A 12,405-nucleotide genomic window follows, 5' to 3' on the forward strand; every position below is an offset into this window, starting at 1 on the left:
CAGGTCTGTGAGGGTCATGATATTGCATGATGCACCGTGTCTACCTGACATTTCCTATTTGCTTGATACACTCCTTCTGGGGTCATCATTGTAACTGTTACCTATGTCTCCTAGACTTGATGGAACCAACCTGTTGTATCATGCATAGTTCTTTATCAGACTCCTCTGCTGATATCTCTGCAGTGGTCATCTGTATCAGCTTGTTTTGCCTTTTTCTGGCCAAGCACTTGTGGGAGAAATGATTTTGCTTCTTACAGTTAAAACACTGCTTTCCCCATGCTGGGCAATTCTTCTTCTCCTGTGTATGCTGTCTTCCACAGCATTTGCATCCTGCCCTTTGTCTGTGAGTGCTTCTGGATTGTCTCTCAGCATAATGTATCTCCTGATGTGCTCTGCCATATGGCTCTAGCTGACGTTTCGCAACTTCCACATTTTGACACACGTCAATCGTTTTCTTTAGCATCAGTTTTTCATCTTTCAGTAGACTTGCTGTCACTGAGGGGTCTCTCATGCCTAGGACCCATCTATCTTTAATCAGATCATCTTTTAGCTGTCCAAATTCATGTGACTCTGCTAGCTCCATTACTGCCATCACATATTGTTCAATGGTCTCATTTTCACTCTGAACTCTTAATGTTGAATACATATTGTCCATATGTAACATTCATTCAGGGTTCAAAATGTGCATTCAAGGCTTTCAAAATCCCTGGCATCTTTTTTCTTTGCTCATCTGTTAGATTTAGGATGGTATACAGTCTTTCCCCAGCAGCGTTAACACTGTTAACAAATGTCTAACATTTCTTGGGTTACTAACCAGCCAAGTACTGTGGAACTGTCCAAGGTCTCCGAGATTCTGAGACATTTGCGGAGGGTCCCAGGGAGAAGGAGAATTGCCCATCAGAAGTTTAAACTTCCAGGGCAATTTCCATGTAGGTCCACGCGCAGGACTTCCACAGCATCCTGACATACATCTTCTGTCGCTCATATGTTTGGTGTGAATGTTTAACAAGTTAGAGCATTTCTTTTGTTTGTAAGCATGTCCTTAAAAAGTATGTGTAATGGTTTTTATTGTCAGTATCACCTACTATTCTGTGTACAGAGCTCAAAGCTGTTTAACCTTTTGTAGGTTTAGTGCTGGAAGTATTTTAAACATCTTAATCAACATCGTCTCAAGCAGTTACAATTCTGAGCTCAAATTCCCCTGATTTGATGCTGCTGTGCAATTTTTCCAGGGTCTTCTGATCACAGCTTTCACAGAAATGCACAGTGCAGCATCCTCTGGGGAAGTACATTGGAGCGGAGTAAAGTTGGGGGAAGAGAGGACACACATCCCATTTTATGGCCTCTAGCTTCCATAGGGTAAGTTTAAAGGTTCAGTCTTTGAATGTTAGTGAATGCATAAATGAATGGGTGAGCGGATGAATGGGTGAACGGGTAGGTGGATTGGTTGGTAGGGTGGGTAGGTGGGTGAGGTGGTAGGTGGGTAGATGGGTGAAGTGGGTAGGTAGGTGAGTAGTCAGGTCAGGGTGATTGGGTTGGGTGGTTTTGTCAGGTCGGTGCAGAGGGATAGATGGGAGGTTGGGTCAGGTGGTCAGGAGGGTAGTCGGGTCGGGAGGTAGTTGGGTTGATTGGCAGTTGGGAGGCGCAATCACGTTGGCGGTGGGGGTTGTAAGGTGGTCAGGAAGTGCAATCAGGTCAGCGGTGGGGGTTGTCGGGAGGCGCAATCAAGTCAGTGGTAGGGGGTTGTCATGTAGTCGGGAGGCGTAATCGGATCAGCGGTGGGGGAGTGAGGGGTCAGTTGTGGAGTTACCCAGGTGTTAGACTAGGTTTTAATGTCTAACATTTCTTGGGTTACTAACCAGCTAAGTACTGTGGAACTGTCCAAGGTCTCGGAGATTCTGAGACATTTGCGGAGGGTCCCAGGGAGTAGGGGAATTGCCCATCAGTAGTTTAAACTTCCAGGGCAATTTCCATGTAGGTTCGCGCGCAGGACTTCCACAGCGTCCTGACATACATCTTCTGTCGCTCATATGTTTGGTCCCCAACGATCTGGAGATTGGAAGGTTTGGCCCTTTTTTTTCACAAAGCGAAAACTGATCTAAGTTTGTTAATTGTTTGCTCAATGTATGCATACACAGGTGTATTATTTTGTGAGACACTTGAGTCATGTTTTCGTCTTAGAACTGATTTAGAGTATATCTATGTGTCATCTCTCAGTCAGAGGGTCTTCACTGCATAAAGGAGGTCACAGGTGTCATGTACCTTCGGGCTAGCCAATATATTATTTCACAGCAGTTCTGGCCAGACAGGCTGAGAGGAAAGCTAGCTTCGGGGCCATGGTGAGATTTTCCCAGGTGCAGGGGGTCATTGACTGTAATCATGTGGCCATTAAGTCTCCCTCAAGGCAGCAAGTTGTCTTTGAACAGGGGTTCCACTCCCTGAATGTTCAAGTCATCCGTGACAACCATAAGCAGATCATGTAGGTGTGCACGAGGTTTCTGCGAAGTTGCCATGACTTCTACAACCTAAGACAGTCCCCATTGCCTCAGCTTTTCATGTGATCTGTGGCTGGATTCTGAGGACACAGGGTATCCTATGGCTTCTGTCCTTTTGAAGCAACCCCAACATACAGACAGAGGACATATACAATAGCTGCCCGTGACCACTAGAGCCACAATCGACAGGCCATTGGTATTTTGAAGATGAGGTTTAGATGCCTCGATACTTCTGGGAGAACCTTGCAAAAGCACCCTCATGGGAATCCCATATCATTGTGATCTGCATATTACACAGCTTGACGCACTGGGGGGAGTAACACACTGGAGCCAGAGGAAGATACTGAGCAAGTAGAGTCCCCAGGAGAGGAAGATGAGTATGAGGCACCTCAACAGGTGCCAGCCAATGAAGATGGCACCATGTGGCCCAGCTCCCCTCTCGGTGATATGCACAGCAGAGAGATTCATAACTCTTTGGTCAGCAGAACCTCACATGAGGTCATGGAAGGGGCCACTGAACCAAGAAGTTCTCACCCAGAGGTGAGAATGCAGCTTTCTTAAGAGGCCCTTAGAATCTCTCTGTATGCATCCACACTATATGCCAAGCCCCTTTATGAACTCTTCCTCATAAAACTTCGAGGAAGACCTGCCACCCGAATACCCCCCATCCCCACCTCTGAGATCAGATCACCCACCTGATCGGTAAAATTCAGGCCATAAGTGTCAGGCCATAAGCTGGAGCCTCTGTCCATTTTCAGATCCAATCAAATTTCAAGCCTTGAAGTTTAGCTTAAGATAAGTAATTCTAAAAATGTGATTGGCATGTACAGTTTTAGTTGAGATAAGTCTGCTTTTATGCCCAAGGTTACTCACATTTTCGTTATTGATTAAGCAATCAGCACTTTGCACAGAACAAAAAGCATCATTCTGGTCATAACACTCTCCAGTTTCTGGATTCCAAATCATGGTGTTCATTTTTTCTTGAGTAATCACATAAGCTGTCGCTCCCTTTAAAATAGAAGTTGCGAGGTTAAGAATCAGAATATCTTTTGAATAACTATATTCAAAACCTAAAGAAAACACAATATCAAAATTTAAAATATGAAAATGTCAAAACAAGAAAATGGACAAGGAGGCTGAAATTCCTCGTCCATAAATTTGGTGGGAGCCTACTAGAATGACCACAAACTTTGGTGGGACTTGGATACATCAGATTCTAATATGAGGCCTAGTTTATGGAATTGCCTAGTACGGGGTAGAGCCTCTGCCCACCATACAAAGCCATCAACATAAGATGTGGGACTAGAGATTCATCAGGAATTGCAGTGTCCTGGCCTCACAGGGACTGAGTCTACAGTTGAAAGTCATATATATCAGGAAAAGAGGCGGACTGGGCTCCTGAGAGGCACACATGGATGCCACTGACAAGGATGTGCCCTGGTGGAGTCCACTTTTGTTCATCAGGAGCCTAGTCCACATCCCAGACTGGGCAAAGATACAGCTTTTCCAGCAGTTTGTGGGTAGCAGGAGCTTAAGATACGGGAAGATGTTGGAAGCCCCACTGGCCCCATGCAATACTAAGTGCCTTCTCCCTGACATTGCATGCTTCAGTAGGTTTGGTTCTGGAGTGCACTAGAGGGTGTGATCTGGCATTATTGCAAAAGGAATTTTATGCTTAAAAAATATTTTATGTTGGTAACCATTGTACTGTGGAAGCAATTTCAATTGAAAAAGTTGGAAAAAAATCCTTAACATACAAGTAACAAATTCATGAATAAAACGATTTTGCTAATAAGTAAATCTTGCAATAAATGATTAATACCTATATTTGGAAATAATAGCTTGACTATAACAGAAAATTAATTGCAGAATGTAAGCATTCTTGTTCATTGTTTGACAGTCAAATCCACATTGAAATAGAATAACCATATCCTACTTGGAATAATTATTTACTAACGTATCCTTAACAAATATTGTGCCCTTAGTGAGCTAGTGATCTTCATTGATCCATTGCAATATAGCCTTAATCTTAAGCAAGCCTTTATTTGTTGCCTTGAGGAGGAATGTATTAAATCCTTGGCATTCAATGGCATTACCATCGCTGAATCCCTCACTATCAAGATCCTGGGGGTTACCATTGACCAGAAACTGAACTGGACTAGCCATATAAATACTGTGGCTACAAGGGCAGGTCAGAGGCTAGGAATCCTGCAGCAAGTAACTCACCACCTGACTCCCCAAAGCCTGTCCACCATCTACAAGGCACAAGTCAGGAGTGTGATGGAATACTCCCCGCTTGCCTGGATGAATGCAGCTTCAACAACACTCAAGAAGTTCGACACCATCCAGGACAAAGCAGCCTGCTTGATTGGCACCCCTTTCACAAACATTCACTCCCTCTAGCACCAACTTACAGTGGCAGCAGGGTATACCATCTACAAGATGCAATGCAGAAACTCACCAAGGCTCCTTCGACAGCTCCTTCCAAACCCACGACCGTTACCATCTAGAAGGACAAGGGCAGCAGATACATGGGAACACCACCACCTGGAAATTCCCCTCCAAGCCACTCACCATCCTGACTTGGAAATATATCGCCACTCCTTCATTGTCGCTGGGTCAAAATCCTGAAACTCCCTCCCCAACAGCACTGTGGGTGTATCTACACAACAGGGACTGCAGCGGTTCAAGAAGGCAACTCACCACCGCCTTCTCAAAGACAATTAGGGATGGGCAATAAACGCTGGCCTAGCCAGCAATGCCCATATCCCATAAATGAATTTTTAAAAATCCAAAGAACCAACAGCAGCACTGAAACATTACAGTAAATAATACAAATAGTAACTAGAAACTTCAGCAAAAAAGCAGCTCCAAGGTATATTGGCTTGGAAAGAGAAGAAGAGTGTATCCATATGGAACATTGTGAAGTTGACATTTCTTTCTAAGGCCAAAGAGGTTTCTAGTTACAATAAATAATCTATCACCATTCCTCATTCAGTCAACCAATATCTGCAAATATATATAGAAAACTGGAAATAGGGTTATGATCCTTGACCAGACCCCCAAGTTTTTAGTAAGATTCAGTTAGGGATCAATAACATTTTGTTTAAAGTAGACAAAGGGCAGAATCATCCCAAATTTGCACCAAGTGCAAAAGCAGGCGTGAAAAAGATGTTTTACCCACCAGATGCAATTGGCGGGTTTTCGCTCCGTATTGTCCCCTACCTGGTACACCCGCCTCATTAATAATTATTCACGGGAAACACTCAGGGTCAATGGCGGGCCAGCTTGGATTTGCCCGCCACACCGTGACCTCGGCTTCTTCACTCCAGGCGCCATATTTAAAGCATACCAGAGCGTAGCCAACTTCATGTCTACGGACCAGGACTGCTCCAGGTGACAGATCACCTCAAAAGCAAAGAAGACAGTAACCCCAAATTCAGTGACCCCTTCCTGGGGTGCTTGCTGGTTGCAGTGGAAGGCCGCTGCGATGTCCTCTACCCCTGCTCTGGCTGCAGGACGTCCACCAGAGTCACCAATCCAGCCTGGGAGGTGGTGGCAGTGGCGGTCAGCACCACCGGAGCACAGAGGAAGCCAGCCATCCAGTGAAGGAAGGGAATGCTCTTATCCGTTCCACCAGGATAAGTCACTCTTCTCATCACTCCCAACTCACACACTCACAAAGTCATCGCATGTCCAGAGGGATCTCACACCTCAAGAGAAACACCACTAACTGTCACACACACCCTCACATTTCCATCAAGCTTATATCCCCTGGAGCTCCCGTCCTCATCCCGTCCATGGCCCCGCTCACCACACAAATATTCCTTGCAGTGTCATGTGTCCTGCTTTACACTCTCTCCATCTGTTTTCATGCAGGAGAAGCTGGCTCACAACAGCAGGGAGAGGTCCGAGACCAGGGATGGAGTGGCCCACATTAGGACCCTCACTCACTTTGAGGAGCGTGATAACAAAGGTAAGAGCTCATGGGATTCAAGGCAATTTGGCAAATTGGATCCAGAATTGGCCGAATGACAGGAAGCAGAGAGTGATGGTCGAGGGGTGTTTTTGTGACTGGATGCCTTTGTCCAGTGGGGTTCCACAGGGATCGGTATTGGGTCCCTTGCTGTTTGTGGTATATATAAACGATTTAAACTTGAATGTAAGAGGATTGATTAGTAAGTTCATGGATGACACGAAATTTGGTGGGGTGGTAAATAGTGAGGAGGATAGCCTTAGATTACAGGAGGATATGGACGGGCTGGTCAGATGGGCTGATCAATGGCAAATAGAATTTAATCCAGATAAGTGTGAGGTGATGCACTTGGGCAGGACAAACAAAGCACAGGAATATACAATGAATGGTAGGACCCTGGGAAGTACCGAGGATCAGAGGGACCTTGGTGTGCATGTCCACCGGTCCCTTAAGGTAGCGGGACAGGTAGATAAGGTATATGGGTTACTTGTCTTTTTTAGCTGAGGCATAGAATATAAGAGCAGAGAGGTTATGCTGGATCTGTATAAAACACTGGATAGTATTGCATGCAGTTCTGGAATCCGCATTATAGGAAGGATGTGATTGCACTAGAGAGAGTGCAGAGGGGATTTACCAGGATGTTGCCTGGGCTGGAGAGTTTTAGTTATGAGGAGAGATTGGATAGACTGGGGTTATTTTCCCTGGAGCAGAGGAGATTGAGGGGGAACATGATTGAGGTGTATAAAATTATGAGAGGCATAGACAGGAAGGAATTTTTCCCCTTGGTGGAGGGATCAATAACCAGGGGGCATAGATTTAAGGTAAGGGGCAGGAGGTTTAGAGGGGATGTGAGGAAGAAATTTTCACCCAGAGGGTGGTGGGAATCTAGAACTCACTGCCTGAAAGGGTAGTAGAGGCAGAAACCCTCAATAACATTTAAGAAGTATTTGGATGTGCACTTGCGATGCCATGGCATACAAGGCTATGGGCCTAGTGCTGGAAAATGGGAGTAGAATGGTTAGGTACTTGTTTGACCGGCGCAGACGCGATGGGCCGAAGGGCCTTTTCCTGTGCTGTAAACCTCTATGACTCTATGAGCGTGCAATTGTGCTGATTGGTGAGTAAGTGGACCGTGCCTATGGTGATGGTGAGGTCAGCGTGGAACACCCAGTTGAGGTTCCCGCACCACATCATCCCTCAACGCAACTGTGAGTGCTCTCTCTCCTGCTTTTGATTCTCCTGCCATGCACTAATTATCCCTACTTTGGTTCACAAGGAGCTCTGTCAGGCAACTGATGCCCTCAGCCAGCCAGTCCCTCAGCTACATCCACATCCTCTCCTCCAGCCAAGAGGACACCTCCTCCATTGAAGAGCAGCCTGGAAGACCTGTCACAGCACTTACCCACACCCTCCACCAGCACAGAGAGACGGACCCCAGTTGGACCTAAATCTAGAGCAGACTTGGGTTCACAATCTGGTGATGTGTCTGCAGCAGGAGGAGGTGGGTTCAGCCGAGCTCCCCAGCAACCAGGGACTGTTGGTGAAGAGGCATCTATGAGGCCTGAGTCAGATGACAAACCTCTGTCTTCCAACTCATTGTGGAGAGTCAGCAGAAGACAGGGAACATCACGCAGAGCTGTTGGAAGCCCTCAACAGAGTGGCATGTGAGTGGGAGGAATGTGTCCAACTGCTCTCTGATGAAGTGGTGCCCACATGTGCGTGTATGGAGGCCTCCATGGGAAGGATGGCAGATGTCATGAAGACCCTGGTCCAGCAGAATGCTGAGATGCACATAGTCCATCATGGTAGCCATGGGTGAGTTCCTGCAGTGGCAACGCGAGAGGGAAATGGGGCACCTCAATGCCCCTCCAGGTGCTCCTTCCACTCAAGGAGTCAGGCCGGGGCCCTCGGGTGCCCGAAGGGAGGAGGAGTGGCAGTTGGACACCTTTGGGTCATCCACTCAGGAATCTCAGAGGCTGTTCACTCCCTCTGAGTCCCATGTGCCTCTGACCCCCTCAACCTCGTCCCCTGTCACTGCAGAGAGTGCAGCTGGCCCACAGGAGGACAGCCAAAGAAAGCCAGGGCCCCCAAGGCGTCGGCTCTCCAGAGGACGTACACCGAAGTTATCAGAGGCAGCAGGGCTAACCATTGCATAGGCAGTCTCCACCCCTGCTGCAGATGTCAGGGTAGCACCCAGAAGAAGTGCTAGGCCTAGAAAAGTTAAGAAATTCTGATCACGTGATTGCACGGGTGAACACATTTTGTCACTTTATGATCTGAAAATATATTCACTTTCACTGAATAATGTGTAATGTTGTCTTTTAGCCTCATTGACAGGGTTTGCGAATCCTCCCACTGCATCCCCTCACAACTAGCAGTTCAGCTGTATGCAGCTGGATCATAAGTGATTCTGGAGGGGGAAGTGTGCATGTGGTAGGGCCTTTTGGAGCCTCATGCAAGCATTCTCCCATGCACGGGGAGCCTTCATCCACCACACTCATCTTAGTGTCCTGAGCATTTTCAATGCTGTCTGCTGAGTTTCTCTGTCAGTTGTCCATCTGACCCGACCTGCATCTATGCCACCCACAGATTGCACTCCCATGCAACACCTGTGCCCATCCCACACATCCCCACCAAACACCTTCACCGTCCCTTCTACCGTTACCGACACACCCTCACTCTCCCACCGTACCAGCTTCCTCTGCCCTCACACTCACCATGTCCACCCTCAGTTCGCTCACCAGGAGGCAGTCATTGACTCCACAGACCCCTCCCTTGCATGTTCACCTGGACACCTCCCCCTTACTCCCTCCTCCACCCTTACTTCCTCCTCTACCCTTAATCTCTCCTCCACCCTCACACCCTACTTCCCCTGGACATCTTCCCCCCTCCGAACTCCCTCCTCCCCGGAGACATCTTCCCCTCTCCAAACTCTCTTACATCTTCCTCACCTCATACTCCCTCCTCCCCCCTCCCAACCTGACCCCACCCCCCCCACCGCAACGCCTTTGTCCCACCACTCCCATCCTTGCCCCCCACCCCACCTGCCTGGTACACCTTCCAGGGAGTGTCCATGACTACTACATTCTCAGTCGGTCACAGATCCCTGACGTCTTCCAGGGTCCACAGAAGCTACAGGGATGGCTTCTCGGGGACAAATGCTACCCGCAGAAGACGTGGCTGATGACACCCGTGCGGCAGCCTCAGACTGAAGCAGAGCGAAGGTATAACGAGGCTTATGCTGCAACTCACAACTTGGTGGAGCAGACCATCAGGATGCTGTAAATGAGGTTCCAGTGCCTGGACTGGTCTGGTGGAGCCCTGAAATATAGTCCACAGAGAGTGTCACACATCGTTGTTGTCTGCTGCGCCTTTTACAACCTGGCGCTGCAACGGGGAGAGAAGCTGGCTGAGGAAGAGATGGAGGAGCTGGAGGTCTCCCCCGATGAGGAGGACGGGGATGAAGCTGATGCAGTCCTCAAAAGCAATGATAACAGGGATGAGGCCCTCGCACTGGCCAGATGAGGCAGGTGTGCTCGGGAGGCCCTCATAGCTGCTAGACTTGGGGCGGATGATGACGACATGCAGTGAGGAGACACCTTAGATCCTCACATTGCATCTATGAACGTTTGACTCCAGTCTAGCTTATGGCAGCGCACATACACTCTGTGATAATGCTCCTGTCATGGAGATGCAGTGGAGGCCCTAATAGTCGCTCAATTGCAGGAGGACGATGATGACATGCAGTGAGGGCACTCCATAGATCTTCCCATAGCCTTTGAGCATCTCTGACCCCTGTCTGGCTGAGGGCAGCTTGCTTGTGCTCTGCGATTAGGGCCATATCATGGAGAGATAACCATGAAACTTTAAAAGGATCTTTGTCTGCCTTTAGCACCTGACCCCTTCCGGAGCACAGCATCACTGGTCACAGATGCTGAAGAGATGGGGGCTAGCCCCACCTTAAAGATGCTGAGAGAAAGATGGAGTGTCCATTACATTCTGGCAGCAACTACAAGCACCGTCAAGGTGCAGGCATCAGTAACATGTCCAGGGAGTGAGAGGCCGGACCATCACTTTGGTCTGAAGAGTGCACAAAGCACAGGAAAGAGGCCCTGGACTGAGACACCTGCCTTTACCTTGTACAGAAAGGTTTCAATTTGAGTGACACAAACACTGCTGATCTGAACAAGGAGCAGGGAGACATTCTTGGAAGTTTATTGATAGTAGTGAACATTATGTACAAATGATTAACACCCATGTCCAGGCTGTGCAAATTACAGTTTCGTGCCTTAGGATGGTCGTGCTCGGCCCCGATGTTATACTGGGTCTCGAGGTGGCCCAGGTGTGCGGTGGTCTTCGGTCTGTGTGTTCCCCTGTTCGGACGGAATTTCACACTGGCCCCAAGCCCCGAACCCTCCCTTGGGCGCCGGTGCCCCGCAATGTGAGCCGCCTCGGGGAAATGCCCTCCGTGTCCTTTAGTACGGCGCGGAGGAGTTTCCTGTACGGACTGCTGCTGCACACCCTTCACTTCCTTGCCCTCGCCCGTCGCCCGGACACACCCTGGTGTGCCTTGTTGCCGTCCGACGGCAGAGGTCCCCGTTGGGGGGCCCTCTACGGAGGTGTCCTCCCGCTTTCCATTGGGGACCTGGGGTGGAGGGTGTTGCACGCAGCAGTCCCCTATAATCGTAGGTTGTGTCGGTTCACGGACTCCCAAGATACCTGCCCTTTTTGCGGTCTTGTGGAGTCCGTGGACCACGTTTATATCGGGTGTTGTAGGCTGCACTCCCTTATCAGTTATTTAAAAAACCTTTTATTACTGTTTTGTTTGCACTTCAGTCCCACGCTCCTGATCTATGGGCACCCGGTGCGGAGGAGGGCCGGGAGGGAGAGGACCTCCTCGTGAACCTGCTCCTGGGCTTAGCCAAGTGGGCCAAATGGCAAATGGGCTTAGCCATTAACAGGTCCAGGCAGCGGGCGATCAAGGGGGTCGTCCGACCCGACTGTCTGCCCCTCTTCCGCGGCTACATTCGCGGACAGGTATCCCTGGAGAGGGAGCATGCAGTGTCTGCCGGCACCATCGAGGCCTTCCGTGCCTGGTGGGCACCGGGGGGACCGGGGTGCTTTATCGACCCTCTTAATCACATTTTGATTTGATGTTTGTAAGTTTTCTTTAAACTTTGTCTTTGGTTTTACAGCTAACCTAACTTAGGGGCTGTGTTTACTTTATCCCTCATTTTTGTTAATTTAGTTAAATTGTTTGACTCTGAAAGAGTTACAGCTTCGTGATTAGACACAGGTGCAGCTTGTTGCTGGTATGAGCCGAGAGCTGCTGCTATAGTTGTTTGTTGGCTGTGGCTGCTCCTTTTACTATGGAGTTTTTTTTGCTCACCTTCACCTGGAAGAAGAAGACTATTGCTCATATGGAGGACAAAAGGAGTTCAGGGAGTTGGACTTTTCCTTTCTGGGAACCTCTACAACCTGCTGCTGCTGCAGTTGCAGGGTGGGGCCTTGCAAGGCCTGAAGAGCCTAGGAGTGGGAGCTTGGAGAGAGCCAGAGGGGAGAGGACTTTTGCTGTGTCAGAGGTGGGTGCCTGGGTGGAAAAAGAAAAAAGAACTGCAACTCACTGATTGCCTGCAAGGGGAGGGAAGGAAGGCCTGCCTTCTTCAGAAGGGAGGACAGTGACTGACTGAGTTTTAAAAGGGGAAAAGGAAACTTGAACCCTGCTCTGCCCTGCCTCGCCTGGGCTAGCTGGTGCTGCCCAGAGCCAGCTGCATCTAAGGACATTTACCATCGTTCCTGAACTGTGTCTGGGCAGTGCTAGTTGTCTAGGGGAAGACTCCTCCCCCTGCAGCAGAACATTGGAACACCCCCCCTCCCCTCAAGAAACATCAGGGCACCTGCCTGCCTTTGTCCCCTCTGTCTCCCCCTCCTCCC

The 12,405-nt window shown here is 48.9% G+C and overlaps 1 protein-coding gene across 1 annotated transcript in view; it reads right to left on the minus strand.

Annotated features, from left to right (window-relative positions):
• Positions 1-12,405, minus strand: part of LOC144694606 (protein CC2D2B-like) — a 108,520-nt gene that overhangs the window by 40,988 nt on the left and 55,127 nt on the right. Inside the window, exon 8 of the mRNA XM_078565206.1 lies at positions 3,369-3,503. Within this exon, the coding sequence (XP_078421332.1) occupies positions 3,369-3,503 (135 nt within the window). The remainder of the gene's footprint in view (positions 1-3,368; positions 3,504-12,405) is intronic.

Source organism: Cetorhinus maximus, chromosome 20, assembly GCF_964194155.1.
Source record: "Cetorhinus maximus chromosome 20, sCetMax3.hap1.1, whole genome shotgun sequence".
Taxonomy (NCBI): domain Eukaryota; kingdom Metazoa; phylum Chordata; class Chondrichthyes; order Lamniformes; family Cetorhinidae; genus Cetorhinus; species Cetorhinus maximus.